The sequence below is a fragment of the Phymastichus coffea genome, unplaced genomic scaffold (assembly GCF_024137745.1).
Source record: "Phymastichus coffea isolate CEN01 unplaced genomic scaffold, Cenicafe_Pcof_1.1 PCOF00034, whole genome shotgun sequence".
NCBI lineage: Eukaryota > Metazoa > Arthropoda > Insecta > Hymenoptera > Eulophidae > Phymastichus > Phymastichus coffea.
The window spans coordinates 808,774-833,838 of NW_026706845.1; the positions used below are offsets into that span (position 1 = coordinate 808,774).

A 25,065-nucleotide genomic window follows, 5' to 3' on the forward strand; every position below is an offset into this window, starting at 1 on the left:
AGACTCAGGTGCTCAGTAATCAGTATTAGGACCGAAGCTCGGCTTACTGTTTAGGAATCAATTAAGGCCGCCCACGATATTCGTACAGACGAGGGACGAGTTAAATCTGAGCTTGGAAATTAGTGGTAGGACGGACTGGTTGATTACGACGGTTGTATCTACACTTAAGCACGACTTCATTTTGGAATAAATGGGATATAAATATTAGCTGCGGTAATCGCTCTTGGAAAACAGGCGATCAAGCCGATCGGTATCTGCTAGCAGAACAGGATAATAATGAAGTAGTTATTTTTGCAGAATGCGCAGATTTAGGTAGGTACGAAAAGGCCCAGCAAGAGACAATTATGGCGTTAGTTCGCCGGATTGTCCCTGAGCCTGGTGAATCGCCGGCGGTCACGAGAGTTATCGAGCACATCATCAATGTAGGAGATGCTCGCCCGATAAAGACGACGCGCCAAATTCGCCCCCTATATTAGCATACTATATATTAGCAACGTAGGAAGAAACTATGCGGCTATGGAAGGCGAAAATAATTAGGCCATGAAATAGTGAGGGGAGTAGTGCGCCAGTAATCGTACGTAAACAGGACGGTGGTTATAGATTTTGTCTCGATTTTAAACCGGTAAATAATGATACGAAAGTAGATGCGTATCCGACGCCTAGCATTGATGCTATCTTGGACAGATTGTGCGGAGCAGTCTACCTGTCAAAGATAGATCTGCGAGCGGTATTTTGATAGATTCCGCTATCGAAAAATAGCAAGCAATATACAGCGTTCGCGGTCCCAGGTCTTGGTTTATGGGAGTTCGAGTGAATGCCGTTTGGTCTGATAATTGTGCCGGCTACTTTCACGCGTCTGATGGATGCACTTTTCGGTCTAGAATACTACCCGCATGTTTTTGGTATCTCGACGATTTGCTGGTAGTTAGCGCGGACTTCGATAGCCACGTAATCTGGTTAGAGAAAGTTTTGAAGCACTTAGTAAGCGTCGATTTAGAAATTAACTTAGAAAAGTCTGATTTCTTTTGTACCGAGGTAACTTATTTAGGGTACAGGTTAGATAGCGAGGGTTAGCGTCCGGATGATGACAAATTAAAGCCAATAAAGTATTACTCCGCGCCGAGTAACGTAGCTCAATTGCGCCGTTTCCTAGGTATGGTAGGTTAGTACGCGCGTTTTATCGAGCACGAGAGTGAGATGAGACCAGCCGTAGGAATGGAAAGAGGAACAGCAAGTTGTATTTGAGAGGTTGAAGCGCCCCTTAACAGATGAGCCGATACTCGCGTTCCATGATTTTCCGCGTCCCTTTTACTTGCACTACGATGGCTCTTCCTTCGCGGTTGGCGAGTGTTTGTTTCAGGTATTCGACGATGGCGAACATCCGATATGCTACGCCAGTCGGATGTTAAACGCGCACGAGCGAAATTACGCGGTGAGCGAATTCGTGTTTTTGGCAGTACTTTTTGTGGTAAAATAGTTTAGGCCTTATATATAAGGTTCACACTTTGTCATCGTTACGGATCATAGTACGCTCACTAGGATCCTTAATAAAGGCAAACTAACAGATCAATTGGAAAGATGGGTACTAGAATTTCAGCAGTTAGATTGTGAAATAGTACATAGAAAGAGAGCGCTGCATCATGTGCCGGACGCAATTTTACGAGAATTTGAGGACGAACTGGAGGCTTGCGCATTCGATAATATACAGGATGCTTGGCAACGTGTGAAAAAGTTCACGAGGAGTGTAAATTCGTCGTCACCATGGACTCTACCCGTCTCTCGTAAAAGAGGTCGAGGAGGACGATGGCACAAGAATTTGCAGAACAGAGTGCGAACACCAAAGAGTGATAAGAATAAAGACCAGAAACCTGATCCGTCCTACAAGTTCTTATGCTGGGGATGTAGCTGGCCCGGCTACAGGCGACGTGACTGTCCAGAATGTCGAAAAAAAAACGGGGAAGTGGGAAAGTAGATGCGGTTCCTACTGCTCCACTGAACACTCGGTCCTTAGAAGCTGATGGCGATTAAAAAGTCTTGGGCTAAGAGTAGTTCCTGGTGGAAAATAAATTGCCTAATTTTGTTTTGCTGCTTTCAACGCAACAATGGAGAACATTTTAGAAATACAGTCTCCTGTCGTCTTCGATGAATCTTTGGCTCATTACGAGATCCACACTCATCAATCTTACACCAATCCATCGTTCAAAAATAGTGACGAGATTCATATATCAATTCAACATTAAGACTTGGGTCTTTATCCATCTCGTACCTCGTTACACATATGTGGACGATTATGTTGCAACAATAATACTTTGTTAACGAATACTAATTTTGTTAATAATGCCATTGGTCACACGTTTTAATAAATTAGGTATGAGCTGAACGCTATAGAAATAGATAAATGTAAGAACGTTGGTCTCACAACAGCTATAAAGAAATTGTTATCTTTTACTCCAAGACAAACTTTGATTGTTAAAAATGCCGGATGGATAAATATAGAACAAGAGGACCGGAAAATAACTAATGCGAATGGCGACTTTGATATTTTGATACTTCTAAGTTTCATACTTGGATTCGGTGAGGACTATCGCAAAGTGCTAAAGAATATGAAACATGAATTAATTCTCATAAGATCGTAAATATAGTTTATAAAACGAAGAAGACCGTCAATGACGTTGAAGCTTACGATGAATTCAAGATTGATGCAACACGTCTAGAATGGCTTTTGCCCCATGTGACTATATTGAATGCAAAGAAAATACGTCTACTCGACTTTCTAAAAAGCGAACGAAGTATTTCAATGAGTTTTTGTAGTTGGGAACTGTACGAATATCGAGCGCTGCCTTCAATCACAAATCACGTCTGGACAGTTAAAACAAAAAATCAGTTGGAGAAACCACGCTACGTCATCTTAGCCTTCCAAACTAATCGAATAAATGAACTAAACTCTAACGCTAGTATATTTGATCATTGTAACATCAGAAATGTAAAACTGTACCTCAACTTTCAGTGCTATCCATATGGCAATCTCAACATTGATTTCAGTAAAAACCAGTACGCAATGTTGTACGATGTGTATACCAATTTTCAAAACGTATACTACGGTAAAGATGCCGAACCGATGCGCAAAAAACTCAAATATAAAAATTACATGCCACTCGTAGTGATTGACTGTTCGAAACAAAACGAATCATTAAAGACTGCTCCAGAAGATGTGCTCTTGGAGTTAGAAATCAGAGAAAATATTCCCGAAAAAACTACAGCGTATTGTCTTATTCTACACGATCACATCGTTTAGTATAATCCGATAAATGGAGATATGAAGAAACTTTTTTAGGAGGGGAGAGGGATATTAAAGAATTCACTCTTTCCTTAAGCAGTTCAGTAGTAGCTTTCTATTGCAATGGAGTACGCAGTGGATAAGCAAGTCTTCATGATGCCTGGAAAAAATTATGCTCTGAAAGAGTTAGCGATACTTCCATTTAACTACAACGAAGAACCACTCGTACGCTTGTTCAAACCTCCTTTTCCATGGCTAAGACTAATGGAGAAATATAACCGAGAAAATCTCTGATTAGAACTCTACTATCATAAATTTAACATGGAACTCTGGCGATTTAAAATACGATGAGAATAAATTCATCATTACAGATACGCTCAAAGATGCCACAAAAATTTTTGTTTTCGGAGATCTGAAAAAAGAGTGGTTAGAACGATATGGCCTCAAAGTTTTCGGTTTATATGATTGGGGCTATTCACCTTTCGAAAAATTAAAATCAGTTACCCTGTGCTCTAATCAAAACGGCAAATACATAACGATATGTGCATATCAAAACGTTAAATTAATGAAAAAGTTTTACATCGATGGCTGTTGTATGGATTGGGAAGAGAGCAATGAAGTCGTTGAAGGATTTCTACAGTGATTTTGTTTTTTCTTTAAGTAGATAATTTGTAGAATAACAATTATTTTTTCAAGAACATATAGAATAAGATATATTTTTATCAATAAAAAAATTTTTTCAATTAATTGCAACGGTAGTCGATTCAATTAATCGAACCGTTCGCGATTCTGATTTTCGCGCGTTAGTTCTAAGAATTCAGAGAGAGAGGGGGCGCGCGATCTTTCAAATTGGCAGTTACGCTTCAGCTGTATTCGAACGAGCATCGCCGATTTTTATTTGCACAGTTTTTCTCGCCGAGTAATAGTTACTGGTCCATAATAATTACGCGCGTGAGTGCAACAACGAGACCTACAGATTGCAGCGTTTTGGTAGCAGCAGATTTGCAGCTGATAGGTGGTACGAGGCAGCACAGCTGATAACCTAGGACCGGAGGCAGTTGATATTTTGCTGACATCAACAATTACGGCTGATCACCGTAATTGCACCGCAGGGTAGGTGCACCTCCCTTTATTATCGCGTGTCAAAATATATTTTTTATTTTGCTCAGCCGCGTTAGCGTTGATAATTTTGTATTCGCGCCGAGCGTTAGATCGCGCCAATTTTCGTATCTTCTCTCTCTCTCTCTCTCTCTTTCTCACCGAAAGTTATTAAATTGTAAATCCTGTTCGCGTGCGTCAGTCTTTCGGCCCAACAAAGACTGTAGTAATTTTTTATTAATAAAATCTACTAAAATTATTCGCTGATTTCGTCATATAATTTTTCCTAATAGATTAAACAATTGAAATAGGCTTAAGTTTTAATCCGATCATAGCTAGGGGATTAAGTGGATTAGGAGCAAAGTCGATTACACTTAAAACTCATCGTGTGTCACAGGGCACGTGACTTAAGGTGAGTTCAACTCCGCTTGATCGAAGACAACCAAGTTAAGTCAGCTGACGTTAAGGCGAATACACGTATTAACATACGTGTTAACGGAGCGGCGGTTTGCTCTGCATCGTGGGAGTTTGCTCTTAAATAAATTTCTCATTTTGCAGGTTTATTCCCCCCGTTACATAATATAAGAAAGATATTCTTTTATTTTTTATTAAACCATCCAAAAAAAAGCGAAATCCTTCGCTGACTCTGACGAACACAGCAGCAGCAGTTCATCTTTTTATAAAAATTTTATATTTTTATCAACAACAAAAATTTATACACATAGAACTTAGATGAAAAATAAAATGTTTATTTATTGTAGTTGGGTGGTGTATAATTATGACATGTGTACATATGATTATTAGTCCTTCTTTTTGTTATTGAACTGCTGATAGACTTTTTGTCCAGGAAAATTATTAGTATTGATTGAAAATTTGGAAATAGTTTGTTTTCATGTCGATGATTGTTTGTTCTTCTTTTCGTCCGGGCCTTCTTGTCGAAGACGACAGTACTTTACTTTAGGATAGCGATTCATTTTATTGGAATACTGGTTGATGAATGATTAGATAATTCTTACACTGTGCTATTTATAGTAGCTTACAACCACGAAGACTACAAATAAAAGAAAGTAAGCAGGATTTTGTGCTGCATTTTTTTCATCTCGGTCTTCACAGGTACTTGCACTTTTTTTTATTAAATCATCTTCGATAGATGAGATACACAAACACACACACAAGCACACACACGCACACACACACGATGAACGAAAAGCATGCGAACGCACGGGCATCGGCTCGGAGAGCATATCAGCTCAGTAAGGGAGGGGACACAATGAATCGAAAGTATGGAACATAGAACGCACGGGCATCAACTTAGTAAAGGGTGACGGGAGGGAGGGATGTGAGTCGATAGTGCCGAACAGTATTAGCCAGTAGGGGGGAGGGATAAGTTTACAGTGCCGAAGCACGTAAGAGGAGAGGAGGTGAGTTGATAGACACGTGAGTGCTGAACTGAAGATGCATGGGCATCAGCTCAGGGAAATCAGGTCTGTGAGCTGATACCCCGCTGAGCTGATGCCTCTCTTGTTTACCCACTCATGCTGGACATAGAAATTGTATTACATGATGATGACACTGCCATCATTACAAGTAATACGTGAACTAAGGCAGCTGATGCAGTAAATAAGAATTAATAAAAGGTAGCTGACCGGTTAGCATTAAACAAATTATCACTACGTATAAACAAAACTGTATATATAACTTTTGGAAACTACTGTGATAGCATGCCTGAAACAATTGATATTATTGGGAGTACAAATAGAAAACCGCCGTTTTCCCATAGGTGGCGTCAGCATTGCACGTCGGTAAAAAATTGTTAACAGAAACGTTACATAGCCAGCTGAGGCATTTGTCAACAACTCTACATCACCTCGCTTGTCTATTTTTACTGTGCTTTGTATTGTTCGTGCGCAAAAATGGCAAAATTCGAGTCGAACAGGAGACATTTGCGGGAAGTGTTGCTTTTTGCATTTCATTCGGGAAAAAATGCAGCTGAGGCGCGTCGAATGATTGTAGAAACTTAGGGTTACAGCTGTATTAGTGAAAGAACGTGTCGGGAATGGTTCCAAAAGTTTAGAAATGGCGAGTATGACGTAGATGACAAGGATCGTCCCGGACCCGTAAAAAAGTTCGAGGATGCGAAATTGGAGGCTTTGCTGGATGAAGATTCTTGCAGAACGCAACAAAAACTTGCGGATTTCTTGGACGTAACTCAGCAAGCCGTTTCCCATCGCTTGAAATGCTTAGGAATGATCAAGAAAGTGGGATGTTGGGTGCCGTACGAGCTGAAGCCGAGGGACATCGAACGGCGTCTTGTCACGTGCGAACAACTCCTCCAACGACAAAAAAGGAAGGGTTTTTTGCATCGCATTGTGACTGGCGATGAAAAGTGGATACACTATGACAACCCAAAGCGGAGAAAATCGTGGGGTCTTCCCGGCCATGCATCAACTTCGACAGCGAAACCAAACATTCATGGCTCGAAGCTGACGCTGTGTATTTGGTGGGACCAGCTTGGCGTAATTTACTATGAACTCCTGCAACCACGCGAAACCATCATAGGAGCCCTCTATCGGACGCAATTGATTCGTTTGAGTCGAGCGTTAAAGGAAAAACGCCCAAAGTACGCGGAAAGGCACGACAAGGTCATATTTCTGCATGACAACGCTCGGCCACATGTTTCCAAGGTCGTGAAAACATACCTGGAAACTTTGAAATGGCACATCCTATCGCACCCGCCGTACTCTTCTGACATTGCCCCTTCTGATTTCTACTTGTTCCGATTAATGATGCATGACCTGGCCGAACAGTACTTTCGTTCTTACGAAGAAACAAAAAATTGGATCGATTCGTGGATCGCGTCAAAAGACGAACAGTTTTTTCGAAGAGGAATTCAGAAGCTGCCAGAAAGATGGGAAAAAGTTGTGACTAAGGATGGAAATTATTTACAGAATGAGATTGTAACGAGTTTTTTACAATAAAACCTCAAATTATTATAAAAAACGGCGATTTTCTATTTGTACTCCCAATAAAATAAATAATAATATATTAACGAGAGTAACAGAGAACAAATATCTAGGTATTATATTTGTGGCGGTCGCGCCAAGCTTACAACAGCGGCCACAAGAGGTCAGCACTCCGCAGTCGTCGGCAACAAGGCGGCGCAAGCAAGCGCTCGTTCCCCGCAGCGAATTCCAGTAGCGGCAGTCCTTCTCTCACTGGCGTGCGAGGCAGTTGGTAACGCCTTGCCAGCTCCTCGTTGGCAACCACTCAGTTGCTGTAGCGCTAGGAGAGAACCTCAGCGAAATTCACATTTGAATTCCCTTAGCTCAGTCAAACAAACAACAAGTGAATAGTGTAAATAAAGATTACGTCAATCTACTGTAGTCAAGTGAAATAAAGTTCTATCTTAAACTAAATAAATCAAGGAGTCAAATCATTTCTCAGCGTGCGAATCAACCTTCTCCACATTGGTGACCCCGCGTTTCAAGAAAAGAAGAAAAGTGGCATTGCAAAAAAGTGTGTGAAAATATAATTACAAAAATTCACGCTGAAGAGCCTGAGCTCTGGTTCGCGGAAACCGAATCGGCATTTCAAGTAAGTCGTATTAGATCAGATGAATCTAAATATCATTTAACCATTGGTGCCCTTGAGCATAATAAATATGAGCTATAAAAAACACGGCTAATAGAGCGGTTTGGCTCAACAGCTGACAAAAAGTTAGAGACCTTATTGACACGTCTCGACCTTGGTGACAAAAAGCCATTACAATTGTACAGGCAAATGGTTGACCTTGCTGGAGCCAACGCAACTAAAGACTTAGTTAAAGTAAAATGGCTCGATATGCTGCCGCGCCATGCGCAAAGTATTTTAAAAATTTTTAAAGCAAGCACAACTGATGAGCTGCTCGACGCTACTGATACCATAGTCGACACGCCGATAGCACCGTCCGTATTCGCGATGGAATCAACTAACCCCGCGATTGTCGGACAGGACCGCGCATCAGACTTAGCTGAAATAAAATCCCTCCTGCTACAATTAATTAAAACTACTCGTGATTTATCAACTCACGTAGTCTAAGCTAGTGCCCAACCACGTCAATCACGACCAGCCTCTCGGCAAGGAGGAGCTTTCAATCGAAATCGCTCGAATTCTAAGTCTAGGCCTCACGTAAATGGCACGTGCTACTATCACCACAGGTTTGGCGAGGCATCCACTCGCTGCAACCGCCCTTGCAACTACTTTAGCAACCAGATCCAAGCGCAACAACCCTCAATGACGGGAAACCAGTAAGGCTGCTGTCTAAAAAGGCGACAGGCAGCAGCACAACGTTCGCCCTAACCCCATATCGCGAGCCCGTTTCAGAGAACCGACTGCATGTAACCGACCGCACATCAGGCATCCGCTTTTTGGTCGACAGTGGTTCGGTAGTCTCAATCATTCCGGCCCGTGGCGGAAACAAGGCAACTACAAACGACATACACCTTTCTGCAGCCAATGGATCAACAATAACAACAAGCGGTCGTCAGACGATCCAGGTAGATTTAGGCCTACGGCGAGTATTCCCGTGGTCTTTTGTCTTACCCGATGTCAAAGTCCTAATTCTAGGGGCAGATTTTCTCAAATATTATGGCCTCGTGCCAGATTTAAAAAAACGCCAACTGGTTGACGCTACAACCAGTCTAATAGCGCATTGTAGCATCGAAAGCTCCAGCACGCACTCAATCTCAGCAGTACTTCCTGCGAAACCAGCAACTGCTAATGCATGCCTAGAACTCATCAATAAATTTTTCGAAAGGTTTGTAGCTATGGAAGGCCAAATTGTAGGACCAACGGCGAAAACCTAGCATCACATTATAACCACAGGACCCCCAGTCTATGCAAAACCTCGTCAAATGATCGGGGAGAAACTGCAAGCAGCAAAAGCAGAGTACAAGGAACTGCTACGAGCAGGGATCATACGGCCATCGAGCAGTCCCTACGCCAGTCCTATTCATATGGTAAAATCGCCATCTGGGAAGCTTCGCCCGACAGGCGACTACCGAGCTTTAAACGCACAAACCGTTCCAGATCATTACCCAATACCGAGGATTAGCGATTTATTACTTCTTCTTCATGGAAAAAAGATTTTTTCAACTATAGATCTAAAGAAAGCATACTTTCAGATCCCCGTAGCCCCTGAGGACGTGCAGAAAACAGCAATCACTACTCCTTTTGGTCTATTTGACTTTCTAGGAATGCCTTTAGGATTAAAAAATGCTACACAAACATTCCAAAGATACATGAACAGTCTTTTAGGAAATCTTAATTACGTTTCTGTCTTCATAGACGATATACTCATCTCTTCCAGCACCATTGAAGAGCATCTTAACCACTTACGAACCGTCCTGAGCATCCTGCTTGAACAAGGTTTGAAAATAAACTGGAACAAGTGCCAGTTCGGTCAACAAGAGGTAAATTTTCTTGGCTTCAAGATAAATGCCGACGGATTTCGGCCACCAGCAGAAAAGGTTGAGGCCATCCTCAACATACCAAAACCTGCAACCATTCATGACATGAGGAGATTTCTGGGAGCAATCAACTATTTCAGACTGCAAATTCCGAATGCAGCTGAATCGCAAGCTCTACTCAGCGAGTGCGTAGAAAGCATGAAGAAAAAAGACAGAACCCCGATAGCATGGACATCGGATTAAGAAAAAGCCTTTGAGGACACCAAAAAATCGCTTGCAGCGGTAACATCCTCAGCTTTCCTGCATCCTCAAGCCCCCATCATCCTCACAGCTGACGCATCTGCAACGGCATTGGGTGGATCCCTCGAACAAATAATCGATGGTAAACACACTCCACTTGGTTTCTACTCTAGGAAACTTTCTGCCGCAGAACGCAATTATAGTCCTTACGATCGTGAGCTACTTGCAATTTATGCGACGCTCAAGAACTTTGCGCACATTGTCGAAGGCAAAGAATTCGTAATCAGGACTAACCATAAACCACTTACCAAAGCTTTCCAGCAACGCCCGGACAAAGCATCGCCACGACAGCTTTACCAATTAGATTACATAGGCCAATTTTGCACAACAATCGTTCACATTCCAGGAGAACAGAACGTCGTCGCCGACGCGCTATCTCGAATCTGCACAATCAATATGCCCACCAGGCTCAGTGCACAAGTTATTAGTGAAGCCCAGGCTGACTACGAAGTTTCATTAAACCGCGAGAGCGAACATGTCAGCGGTCTTCAACAAATAGAAATAGACGGATATCGTTTCCTGTGTGAAGCATCAACGGGAGTAGTACGTCCCTTCCTACCACCCTCTCTGAGGAGGACAGCATTCGACGTCATTCACGGCCCGGCTCATCCAAGCGTGTGAGAGACAGCCAGGAAGATCCGAGAAAAATACTTCTGGCCAGGCATTCGTAAAGATGCACTTACCTGGTCACGCCAATGTATTCAGTGCCAGAGGGCGAAAATCCATCGCCACACACGAAGCCACCCTGCCGACTTAAGGATTCCAGAAGCAAGATTTAATCACATACACTTAGATATAGTTACTATGCCCTTAGTCAATGAGTACAGATACTGTCTCACACTGATAGACAGATACACTCGATGGCCCCAAGCAATACCGGTGAAAACGGCAACATCGGAAGAAGTGGCCAACGCCTTCTATTCTGGCTGGATTGCTACTTTTGGCACTCCGCTAACAATAACCACGGACCAAGGACCTCAATTTAAGTCCGCACTTTTCAGCTCATTAGCAAAGCTAATTGGGGCGGAAAGAATCCGTACAACGCCCTACCACCCGCAATCAAACGGAATGGTTGAACGCTTCCACAGAACGTTCAAAGCCGCACTGATGTGTCAGCCTAGCTCTGCCTGGACCGAGCTGCTACCCACCGTGCTCTTAGGATTAAGAACAGCCTTTAAGGAGGACATCAAAACCTCGCCTGCCGAACTCACGTTCGGAACAACGATCAGAGTTCCAGGAGAATTCTTCATAACTAAGGACTCACCGCAATCACCGGTAACCTTCCTAGATCATCTGCGAAAGCACTTTCAAGTTATACGGCCGTCGCCTACTGTAACCAAACTAGAACTTACGCCAGGATCACTTAAGTCCTGCCTAAAAAGCACCAGGTCACAACCTGCATCTGAGTTACATTCTGATCAGGTAACTTCCAGGGAGGGAGTGGCTGTGGCGGTCGCGCCAAGCTTACAAAAGCAGCCACAAGAGGTCAGCACTCCGCAGTCGTCGGCAACAAGGCGGCGCAAGCAAGCGCTCGTTCCCCGCAGCGAATTCCAGTAACGGCAGTCCTTCTCTCACTGGCGTGCGAGGCAGTTGGTAACGCCTTGCCAGCTCCTCGTTGGCAACCACTCAGTTGCTGTAGCGCTAGGAGGGAACCTCAGCGAAATTCACATTTGAATTCCTTTAGCTCAGTCAAACAAACAACAAGTGAATAGTGTAAATAAAGATTACGTCAATCTACTGTAGTCAAGTGAAATAAAGTTCTATCTTAAACTAAATAAATCAAGGAGTCAAATCATTTCTCAGCGTGCGAATCAACCTTCTCCACATATTTGATTACAATATAAAATGGAATAATCATATTAAATATTTAATAAATAAAACAAAATATTTAATTTTTATATATTTGCAAACTTGAAAAATATTATGGATTCAAAGACACTTATGGTAATATATTATGCTTTCTTTCATAGAACTGTCAAATATAGAACAGTTACTTGAGATGGAGGATATGCAAATAATCTAACCCCAATACGTCAAATACAGAGCAAAATATTAAAAGTCATGAATAACTATCTTTTTCCAAATGCAGCAAATATTCTTATAAACAAGCAATAGTTCCAACTAGAAGCAATAAATTACCACTACGATAGCCTATACAATACTTAATGAAAACGGAAAGTATAACGAGAAATAAGCCCATACATCTACCTAAATTTAGCAAAAGAAGTAGCGATAAAAATAGCTACCTAGAAGCAATAAAAATTTTCAATAAATTACTAATAGAACTGAAGGATATAAAAGGAAGCAACGAAAACAAAAAAAAACAAATTAAAAAAGTACACACCAGTACAATGACAAAAAATATGAAAATTTAAAATAAATATAAAGATTTCAATCAAACATTGGAAACGTGGTATGGAAATCGGTATCCTACAGCAGGAGTCCATGAAGATATAGATATCCAAAATCTATGAAACAGCAGTACAATATTGCTGAATATAAGTAAGCGAAATTACACCTGATTAGTGAATAAGAATGTATTATAAAAATGTTGGAAATTCTAATACCTAATTAGACTTCTAATAAATTAATAAGAATAAGAATAAATTAATTAGAATATCTAATAAACCCCCAAAGTCATGAACTCAAACCTGCGATGAAAATTGAGGATCCCACTCAAAAAGTAAGGTTGACCTTGAAATGAGTTTGAGGGTGGGGTGTTTGGTCATTCGGATTCTATAAATATCCCAGAATCTGAACGTACTCTTTCACATAGAATTTAAACCTCCAACGATCAATGAGGTGTCCCATTTAATAAGTAAGATAGATCTCGAAATGACCTTGGAGGTGGGGTGGGGATCATATTAGATTATTTGAACGTAAAATTTCCCGCTCTAGCCGAATCCGGGATAAAAAATAAGGGTTTCCATTTAAAAAAAACAAAGTTGACCATACAACATTCGTTTGAAACATTTTTCGATTACCTTGCCAAATTTTGTAATATCTTACTGGGTAATTTAAAATGGGACACCGTGTGTGTGTGTATATATATATATATATATTGTAACGGGGTAAAACCGTTTAATTATATTTTATTCGCGCAATTATACTAAAAGGACGCGCGTAATTATTTATGCTCAATACATAAATCGGAGAGCATGTGGAAACGTTCGTCAGTCAACCAGTAAGTCCTCCAATCTAGGAAAAAGTGAGTGGAAGCAATAAGAATTAAGCGAGTCGAAAAACACTTGTTAGTAACACGAACAGAACCTTTTATTATCACTCAAGTACTACATAAGGTCGGCCCGCGTGTTTGTTTACATCGACGCTCGCTCATCGACAACGTGCAATGTCGGGACGCTCGTTGCGCTTAGTCAATAGCGCTATTACATGCAGGCTTCGGAAACGATACTTTGTTTGTTAACTGTGCAACCGCGATCGCAAGATTAAGCTGGCCAGCTTACCTTATTATTGCAGGCGTACGGAGAAAACGACAGTCACACACTGCGCGGAATTGTTTTTGTCTGTTTATCGCAGGTCACGAATGCGCGCACACGCGGTTTCGCCCTCGATGGCGAAACTTCACACACTCTCCTTCAGCGACTCGTGCTCCTTCTCTCTGCGGGTGTATGGCACCACGTCAACGGCAGTTACTATCCTGGTACTCCTCTGGACTACTGGCACGTGCTTTTGTAGACTTTCGGTATCGGCGGCACGTAAATCGGCGTTAGCGAAACAAAGGCGAGCGAACGTAATGATGGCCAGTGCTTCACTGGTTCGAATTCAATCGCGCGCGTTCCGTCTGCTCGCGTGCCGAATTCCTTTGTCACGTTTTTCGTCTCCCCGGCAGGTGCTGCCCTCAGATGCAGCAATTAAGTTAGATTATCAGCGCTAATTTGACGTTTACCGTCACAGCCCCCTTCCAGTCTGGACCTACGGGGTCCTCGACGATAATTCCATTAGCGCTGTCCCTTCCGAGGAGGAGAAGAGAGAGGATAATAAAGGATTATAGTCCATGTGATGTTTAATTCAACCTTTATTCGCCGGATAGTATAACGATGGCCCTGCCCACGGGGGCAGGGGAAGATCACTTGGCTGGTCTCCCGGGTAATTCTGCGCCCTGGTCATCCAATGGATGATGTCGGGACCTTCAGCGGGATAGATCCCGCTGGGGGTCCGGGTAGCGGCGTGGTATCGCCGTGCGCGATACCGAGAGTCGTCGACGGTATCGCGGTAGGGTCCGCTGTCGGGAGTTCTTCGATGAGCACGGATGACGAGCTCTCGTGAGCTCGCACCCGTGCTTGTTCCTCCTCTTCCCTTCGGGCACTTATAAGGTGTAAGGCGGCATGTATCACCCCTTCAACGGCGGGACCCAAGTCCAGGTCGATGAGGGCGGCTGCCGCTTGCTCGAATTGTTCGAGCGTGATCTGCATCCTGTAATTATCCAGCAAGTTAGTATCCTGAATAGTTTTGGATATCGAAGGTGGGCGCCTGTTCGGCTGCCCAGGGCCTTCGTCGCCGGAGTCGAAGTTGGGGTCCTTGGCGTCGGTCTCCCAGGTCCTTCGTTCGCTGTGTTTCATGCGTTCACGGTTGGTGTTCTCGGTGGCCTGCCCCTCTTCCTTTTCCCGACGATGGGAGGAGGGGCTCGAGTAGTCTGTCGATGTTGTGTAATGTGTGTAGTTAGCGCGCACTCACGAGGTTGCCCTTGTGGGCGCTTCATCGTGTTAGTAGGAGAGGTATTTATTGGGACTCGGCTGGTGGGATTACGACGAGTACGGCGAGGTGAGCTCGGAGTTGTCGCGTCGTCATTTTGGAGTGTGTTACCCGCAGTGTCGGCGCTCCCGTTCCCGTGTATCGTTGTATCGCTCGCATTAGGCGGGACGCTCGTCGCCTCGGTTCCCTCGGTGGTAGGGGTCTCGTCGTCATCTCGTGGTCGGGTCCTATCTTCCAGTAAATCGTCATCTCGTCCGGTTCCGTTGTTGGTAATCGACAAACCAAGGTATATGGCCTCAGACTTGCAGAAGACACTCTTCTCTCGATCAATCGAGAGGCCAGCCCAATACAACCTATCCAACTCTGTTTTAAGACTTTGTATGTGATCTTCGAATTTGGACGATACTACTATGATATCGTACAAACAGGCGAAAGAGAAACCGCCAAGCTCGGGTCCGATCACGCTGTCTATTAACCGTTGGAAGGTGGCGTCGGCGTACGAGGGAACGAACGATACTCTTACGAATCGGAGGTATCCCAGTCTGGGTACGGTGTAGGCAGTGAAATGTCGGCGTTCGGTCATGAACGATTTTGTCTCATTGACTCGAATCTCGAGTTCAGTGCCTGTTGCTCGTCCCAGTCCCACGGGGGCCTGCGATAAGACCTCGTCGATGGTCCTCTGCAATATCGCCTGTCGAGAGGCAGTTACCTCGGCTAGTCCGATAGTAGCTAATCTCGGACCAGCCTCCAAACTAGCTACTTCTAGTTTCATCTTGGTTTGTGATTTCTTGAGCAGTAGTGTATCATCATCCGGATCCAGTACTGCTCTAAACAACCTAATAAAGTTCACTCCTAAGACACATTCATCGACGAGGGTTGAGAGTATAGCCACGCTCGTCGGCATCGTCATCTCCCCTACGGTGAATGGCAACGTGGCATGGCCAACGATCGTCAACTTACGACCGTCGGGTAGCCCTGCCGTACCTGCGTGGGAGGTATCTAACCTGACGCCTAGCACGGACGCTATTTGCAGAGCAATATTACCCATGGCTGTGGTGGAAGCTCCCGGATCATAGAGAGCCCGTAACTGGAAGTCTCCTATTTTCACCGGTAGCCACCAGCGCGTTTCTTGTTCCGGGGAATATCGGGAAACAGTTTCGGCGGCTCCACAGCTCTGCTCCTTGCCCATCATAGCGCTAACCACCGTGCTCTCGTGTGGTAAAGTGACGTTACTTCTCGTTCGAACCACCTCAGTCCGGACGATCGGAGTTCCCATAGGGCTGCCTTTCGACGGTTTATCTGCCGTTACCCGTGCCCCCGAGGGCGTGTGCGATCCATTCGCCACTACCCCGGCTGGTCCAGGGTCTTGGGCTTTACTATCGTCGATACCTTTTGACGGTTTATCTGCCGTTACCCTGACCCCCGAGGGCGTGTGCGATCCATTCGCCACCACCTCGGCTGGTCCAGAGTCCTGGGCTTTACTAACGTCATTACCTTTTGATGGTTTATCTGCCGTTACCCTGGTCTCCGAGAGCGTGTGCGATCCATTCGCCACCACCTCGACCGGTCCAGGGTCCTGGGCTTTACTAACGTCATTACCCTTCCTCTCCGCGTTCATTTTATCACCACGCTCATCATTGGCGTCACCAAGGGAGTTCTCGCTCTCGTCGCTCAGCACGCTCGCTACTAACGGTGCGGGCTGTGCTGACGAAAGCCGCGAGATCTCCTTAACGGGGTTTGGGTTACGGGATGAATGAGTGAGGTCAACCCCAACTAACCACTCCTTTCCACGTTTCCCTTATTGCATTGGGGACAATACCTCCTACTGTACCCCAATCGGCCACACTCGGCGCATTTGAGCGGACCGGAGAAATCCCTTCCTCGTCCGCGAGGAGTCTCCGGTCTCTTGGCTAGGTCCTCGGAAGTCAGGCTTTTGTCGGCGCGGTTATTCTTTATTTCCGCCGTCAATTCCTTGATGGACAACAGCATTTGGTTAAATAAGTCGATGGGCAGAACCTTTTTCTCGCCATCGACGGATTCCAGACTCGGATTAGGTGTCGCCCCCGAGGGCGTCGGCGTGTAGACGACCTGGTGCGTCACCTTCTCGAGTACCTTCTCCATGCGGTCCAACCTATAATTGACTTCCGGTTTGTCACCGGACATAGATGCCACCTTCCCCTTACGACCCTTGCTCGCGTCGGTGCGGGGTTGATACGCCAACTCAGGATATAGGGTCGACTGAGGGTCTGGTATCGTCCGCTCCATCCTTCGCTGATGCAAGTTATTCTGGGCCGTCGTGGCCAGGACGTTCAGGGTTCGTACGGAGTCCACTTCTTATCTCCGTATTTGGCTCTGGATTTCCAGGAGGAGGTTGGCATGCAGCAGGTCCAGCTGATTCTCGTGCGTCATTTTGGGGTTCAGCCGACTCATTAAGCCCATCATGTTCGCGATGTAGACGTTCGCAGGTTCGTCTGGGCCCTGATATCGGCCTTGAACCTCTTTGGTTAGGCGCTGCTGTTGTTGCCTGCTGATCCCAAACCATGCTCTGGCGTCTGCCTCGAAATCCGCGTAGGAGAACCATTCGTTTCGCATTGCCTCGTACCAGACGAGGGCAGGACCGACGAGTAGCTCGGATACAGCTATGAGCATCTCGTCTTCTGTGAGTCCAGCGCTGCTCCTCGAGTTGTCCAACCTTGATAAGAAGGTGTCAATGTTCGCGTTGCCTTCTCCGGAGAACCTGAGTTTCCATCCCCGGACGATGCGGCCGACGTCTCTTGTTGTCGACCACGGGTTTGACTTCTGTTGGGATGACCACATGCTCGGCGGGTGGTTGTCCACTTCAGCATTAACTCCACCGAGTTGATGCTGTCCACCCTCTCCGAAAGGGGGCGTCCGGCGGGGGGTCCAGCCGGCGGCCCCCGTGGGCCTCTGTCCGGGTCCGGCTGGAGTGCTCTGAGGTAGCCTGGCGTCGTAGTGGCATGTGAATGTGTCCTGGAATGCGACGCTCCTACGCGTGTTTTCCGGTTGTGGCTCCTCGTTGGAACTGTTCGCATCGTCTTGCCGCATATCTCTGTGTATGGCATTTTCCAGTGCGTTCATCCTGGCTGACAGGTTGTCCATTTGTTCCTGCACCTTGATATTGGTCCTGAGTATTTGTTCTACTATTTGGGTTAGGTTAGACACATTCGAATTTCGTGAGTCTTGTACCTCCCATTTCCTCTCATGTTCTCTGGACCGGAAAATAAGGTCTTGAATCATCACCGCGAATACCGGCGGGAGTTTGAACTGGCTGCCATCGTCATCCGTTATAGTAATTTCCTTCTTACTATTTGTGTTTGCTCCGCTGTCCAGGGCATTCGCGATGTTTATCGCGGTTTTCTGAACTCGCGATATTACGTCCGCACTTTGCAATAGTTGGGCTAGCGGGTGTTCTCCCTCTTGCTCGGATGTTGTGTGTTCCTGACATAGGGATACGATCAGTTCCGAGCGTAGGGCGGCTCTTTTGCTGGGTTGCTGTTCTGGTTGTCGGGTTCCGCGAAATCTGCTGCGGAGTAGTCACCAAGCAACCAGTTATGCAGGCGACCAGCTCTCGAGAGCTTAGTCTCGCTTATTTTGAGCTCCAGGTGTTCGAGGTACTCATCGATTTCTTCCTCCTGGAGCGTTAACACCCAATTTTCTATCTCTGTCTGAGTGCGGTCCATAATTCTCTGTTAGTTTACTTGCGTCTAATTTCTTTGTAAAATTTACAGGTATATTGTACGAGTGCGAGTGCTGTATTAAAATCCGTGTTCAAATAAATAATCAAAATTTTATTAGCCGACTTTAGGCTTGACCAAGGGCGTTTAATAATTTATTTGCCGAAAGATTCTTCGCTCGTTAATACGCAATATAATGATCCTGCCTATCAGACGCGCTAACTGTTTGTTAGCGCGGCTGTGTTGGTTAGTATCTAAAATATTGTAACGAGCGTTGCGCGTAATCACCAATAACCACAGCTAATAATATTAAAAAAAACACATTTACGTTAAGACAACACGATGTCAAATAAAATTACTCAATTGAATTAATTTCGTTTGAAAATTGCCGGTGTTAGTTTTCCCCGGGCCAACGGGTATAATAATATTATTTGCGGCAACTTTCAAAATTCGTTGGTGTTTACGCTTAAGAATCTTTCGGTCGCACTCGCACGCGTTCACAGCTATTATTTACAAATTTTCGCCGCGGCGGGCCTTCGCAAGTTAACTAACAGGCTCTGTTTACTATTGTGGCCTTCGGTATCAAGTGTGCACAACAACACTTGATTGCCACCTAAGTCGCTGGTTGACTGGGCGCGAGATTACTATTGAGAACCGGTGTTTTGAACAATCAAAAACACTGTAGGTTCTTTTGCGTTGGACGCCATGTAACGGGGTAAAACCGTTTAATTATATTTTATTCGCGCAATTATACTAAAAGGACGCGCGTAATTATTTATGCTCAATACATAAATCGGAGAGCATGTGGAAACGTGCGTCAGTCAACCAGTAAGTCCTCCAATCTAGGAAAAAGTGAGTGGAAGCAATAAGAATTAAGCGAGTCGAAAAACACTTGTTAGTAACACGAACAGAACCTTTTAATATCACTCAAATACTACATAAGGTCGGCCCACGTGTTTGTTTACATCGACGCTCGCTCATCGACAACGTGCAATGTCGGGACGCTCGCTGCGCTTAGTCAATAGCGCTATTACATGCAGGCTTCGGAAACGATACTTTATTTGTTAACTATGCAACCGCGATCGCGAGATTAAGCTGGCCAGCTTACCTTATTATTGCAAGCGTACGGAGAAAACGACAGTCACACACTGCGCGGAATTGTTTTTGTCTGTTTATCGCAGGTCACGAATGCGCGCACACGCGGTTTCGCCCTCGATGGCGAAACCTCACACACTCTCCTTCAGCGACTCGTGCTCCTTCTCTCTGCGGGTGTGTGGCATCACGTCAACGGCAGTTACTATCCTGGCACTTCCCTGGACCACTGGCACGTGCTTTTGTAGACTTTCGGTATCGACGGCACGTAAATCGGCGTTAGCGAAACAAAGGCGAGCGAGCGTAATGATGGCCAATGCTTCACTGGTTCGAATTCAATCGCGCGCGTTCCGTCTGCTCGCGTGCCGAATTCCTTTGTCACGTTTGTCGTCTCCCCGGCAGGTGCTGCCCTCAGATGCAGCAATTAAGTTAGATTGTCAGCGCTAATTTGACGTTTACCGTCACAATATATTCTAATATATTTCGATGTCCGTAGTTTGTAAATTGTGTTTATGTATCCAACTTATGTACAGGTAACTTGTTTACCTCTTTAGGCATATATAAATGTACATGGACCAATCCATGAACTTTGTATTTTTTGTATCAAGAAATTTAATTAAAGACAAATTAATTAAGCAAATGCTTAATACGGAATCCGAATTTTGTAGGTAGAAAAAGATAAAAATATATATTTACACGCCAATACAAATATCTTGATAATACCTACAGCCATTATGATTTCATTGTGACAGTTCTTTATGATAATTGAATAGTAAATAATATTAAATGATTGATTTGGGAATATAATATTACTATGTCTTTTTATTATTATCGTTAAATTTAACATTATGCGTCCGGAAAATTTACACTTACCTCCCATTATTACCTGAAAGGATACTTTTCGTTGTACAATTTCAATGTGTTATTGTATACACAATTTGATTGAAAAAAAATTCTATACCATTTTTTCATGATTTCGAAAACGTTCTTCCGAATGGGAATGGTTGCAGATTCAAAAAATGAATTTGAGTATTGGAAAATTAGAAAATAAAACAAAAAACAGTGATATTTTTATGAAAAAAATTTTGTTGACATTTATTTTTCTTTTTTATTGTTGTACGTATGTAAAAACGATAGAAAAGTATCCATAATACTTTAACTAAACATTACTGGCATGATATTATGTTTAAATATTTAAATATTTTGATTTAAATAAAATGGCATCTGAAAAGAAAAATTTTCCTTCTTAAATTCATCAATTTTTTTCTTAATAACATTTAAATAATAATATAAATAATAATTTAATTTTAATTTTTTTACTAATGTTAAAGAATATTCTCCAATTTTTAAAAAATCAGAAAAATTCAAATTTTCGAAGTCATCAAAAAAATCTGAAAATATTTCAGCATATCCTAAAATGTATTCAGTAATAATAAAAGTAATAAAGTTTTAATATATAATAAAATCTAATATGTATATAGTTGATATAATGATTCATAAAAATTCTTTATAACGGACTAAAGCTTTAAGTAAGTAATCAGTCAAAGCAATTGGTAACGTTTTATTTATCAGTAAATTTTTGAAGAGATTAACGAATTATTTAACTAAACATCAAAAAGTGTTTTATCGTTATATCTACTTCTACCGAGACCAATTTCCTTTAAATACAAATTGTCAAATACAAAATAGATTCAAAAACTTCAGTCGTCAAGGACAAGCCCAACTAAAAAAATAGACATATATTTATCCGTATTTGTGAAAGAATAAAAATTTTCAATTGAAAATTCAATTTATATTCGATGGTGAAGCTAAGAATTTATTATATGTAATTTTTTAAAAGTATATAACTCCTTTTTTAATAAAACTTTATCAAACTCATTAGTTGAAGAAATATTGATGAAGGTATTAGCAATGAATACAAATGAAATAGTAAAAAATTGTATCTTCGTTGAAATCGATGGTATCATGTTTATCAGCTCTATTCAAAATCTGTGTTTTCATTGAATAATACAGCTATTTTTATGTTGCTTCATGTAATGTAAAAATATATATAATTAAAAATATTTGTTCGTCCTGAAAAAATTGTTTTATAGATCATTCAAATATTGCAAAACTATTAAATATTTATCTACACTAGAATTAAGATATAAAATACTAAAGATACAACTATTTATTTCATTAACTTAATCGCAATAACCCAATAACCCAATATATAATATTTAAAAATCAGTAGTATAGAAATAACATCTATAACATAAATACGATATAATCACTTTTTATTACACATCTTATTAACTCAAATTTTACTTAACGGCAAATTATTCAGAACTTATCTCCTACGATATGTTTGCTTTGTGTTACGTATGTTATTAAAGAAAATTTTACTTAGCGGCAGCTTATTTCATTTGTTATGAAAAAATTTATTTTAAAAATAAATATGAATATAACTCAAACTAATCCAACATAGCTTGGCTTGTTTAAGTTTTACTGAAATATCGCAAAAAATTTAATGTTAATTTGTAAAATCCTGACAGATATCTTTCTGCTTTATCGGTTACAAGAGTAGATAGTGAATGAAAAATAAATAATTGTTTTACATTTTATTACATCTTAAATAATTATACAAGGAGAATGATCTGTTAGTCTTCCGTTCCTTTCTTTTAAAACCAATAGATAAGTAATTTGAAAACGTATAAGACTATGAATTATTCTAATAATAATATAATTTTGAAAATAATTATGCATTATATCAGCATATACTATTCTATAAAATTACTTATACTTACTAAAAAATAGGAACGCAAGTAAGAATAATAATATCTTCATCGAATATTTCTTAACGTCATGAAAATTGTCTTTCAATTATGATCTGAATATAAGTCATTTATTAAAAATAAAAAGCACAGATAACATTACTGTAAACTGTTCTTACAGATCTTGGTCTTTTGTTCATTGCGCAAGATCAAAATACGCCATGACAGCACTTTACTTATAGTTGCGCAGACGTGGATACTGACAAACATGATCACAAAGTTTGCCCTAAACTTCATACGGAAAATTATCTCCTATTTTTATAATATAAAACTAATTGCCTATATTTCCATGGTTTTCATAGTTATTTCTATTTTCAATTCGTACAATACGAAATATATCCCACTTTGAAAATATGATTATTAAATGACGTAAAATTATTAATAACTTTCGATTATTTTCAATAGGTCCAGTAGGTAATTCAGATGTGTAATTCTTAGTAAAAAAAATACATGATAGTACAATTGGAAATCAGCATATTATTTAACAAAGTTTATTTGACGGAATTTGAAAATAAATACTTTATTCTAATATTTGGCAATAATATATTGAACTTTTTTTTTATTTAATCTGTAAGGAATTCGATAGAACAAGTTCATTTACTCATCTTTTATATATTAGCCACAATAAGCAGTGTGAAATTCATGATTCAATCATAATGTACGTGACACTGTATTCAATATATGAAAATTTAGGATCTTTCCCTTCTTCATTCGTTACACTAGTGTTTCTATAATTGAGGTTGAAAGCTCAAATTGACGTCTTACACTGAAAAAAATTAAAATAAATTTAACGTAATTTTGGTAAAATTATTTTCACTAATAATATTTTAGTATAATTTTAAACTATGGTTTGGTACAAAAATGTTATATAATTTCAATGTAGATTGTCCTTTATTCAATTATTTAATTTTATTTGTTTATAACTATATACTAAAGTTTTTCTAAGTTAGGCGATTTATATCATAAATTTTTCCTTTTCTATCATAATTTTTTATTTTTTAAAACACAAACTTTTTACTGTGTTTACGTAATTTCGCATCAAAATCTTGTTAAAAATTTGTGCGAAGTCGTGAAAATAGTATTGAACGAACAATCAAGCGTGAAAGAGATCTCCAATCATGAGTTCAAATTCGTTTGCCATTGCGATAGTCTAAGACTTCGATTCCAGCCTTGTTTGATAATTGGAGCACTTTATGTACGTGAAATAAATTTTCAGCCGTGTACCTGAGATATGTTACATTTATAGAGTGGTTGGCCTTACAAATTTTCTCTCTTTTTTAATCGCTTAGTAGTTCAAATCATTAGACGTATACTCTTATGTGAAAAAAGTAGTATAAATCAAATTTCTTCTTTAAATATATAAGTTATAGTCTCAGTAAATTTAATAATAAATATTATATATATTTATTATAATTAGTATATGATGAATTATTTTTTGCTGTTTAAAGTATGTGTGTGTGTGTTCGCTGAAATAAAAGAGTGTGACGGCCAGCCGTAACTTAGTTTTTTTTATATTAATTTAATTATTAAATATGACGAACGGAGTGGGAACATTCCTAATTTCCCACAATGAAAACGGATTCGAAATAAATTGTTTATATAAACTTTGACAGTGGCCCGAGCCTGCGTACTCGGCCTTCCAATCGACGCTCTATCCTGCTTTGTTCCACGCGAATGTGTTGACAGGAGCCTACGATCGTCGTGTATACATCGTGAAGCGTTATCATGCCGATGAGAGAAGAGGGCCATGGGATCGCATCTGCATCCTATTCACATCATAATTAATGAATTTTTCCCTTTCCAATTAAATTAGGCATTAGAAATTATGAAATAATATTTTTTGAACTTGAATATTTTTATTTCAACAATATATCAAAACTAATTTTGGCCTCTCAAAACCTCTTATGGAGTTTTCGCTCCAGAGCTTAGTTTAAGCAGAAAATAGAAAAAAATAAAACATATGTTAATTTTAATGAATTCACTGTTATTTAGCGAACTTTTATTATAAGAAATTAATCTACGAATTTATACAACATGACGTGCGAGATAACAAGCATCGCTCTATTTTTATTATATTTTATTATTAGATAATTATTGATAACTGTATTTTGCGGCGAATTTAATTATAATATTGATTGTTAATATAAGTAGTGTATAAGTTATGTATTGGTCGATTATGGTTGTTCCAACTTCAATTAATTAATAATTACGAAATTTTTAATTAATCTTGGCTCCGAATGATACTTGAAGAGCTATCTTACGAGCTAAGGCCTGTACCCTTGCGTCCGCGCTCTCGATTTTCTCCACGCCCCCGCTCCAATCAGGGCCCGAAAATCCAACGAGAAAAATCAGAAGAAACAAACGGACCAATTAACACATCATTGCCTGCTCCACTCCTCCCAAAACCGAGAGGCTAAGAGAGGGACTCATCATCCAAACACCCACCTAATATAAAAAGGGCTGCACAAGACCCAGAGAGCAAGTTCAAGTCCTAAAGGTTATTAGAGAAAGTTCAAGTTATTATAGAAGTGCTAGAAAAGTAGTTGGACTTGCAGTTGCAGTTGTTCCCGTAGTTGTCATTTATCGTAGTGTGAGTATAAAACAGATATTGAGTACCAGTGAGTGAGTGC

At 41.3% G+C, this 25,065-nt stretch overlaps 1 protein-coding gene across 2 annotated transcripts in view; it reads right to left on the minus strand.

Moving 5' to 3' along the window:
- LOC131663380 (muscle M-line assembly protein unc-89-like) overlaps nucleotides 1-22,563 on the minus strand; it is a 418,894-nt gene extending 396,331 nt beyond the window's left edge. For both annotated transcript variants that reach the window (XM_058933757.1, XM_058933756.1), the window contains exon 1: nucleotides 22,409-22,563. In XM_058933757.1, the coding sequence (XP_058789740.1) occupies nucleotides 22,409-22,448 (40 nt within the window). In that variant the 5' untranslated portion in view covers nucleotides 22,449-22,563. The remainder of the gene's footprint in view (nucleotides 1-22,408) is intronic.
- Nucleotides 22,564-25,065: the final 2,502 nt, after the last annotated feature.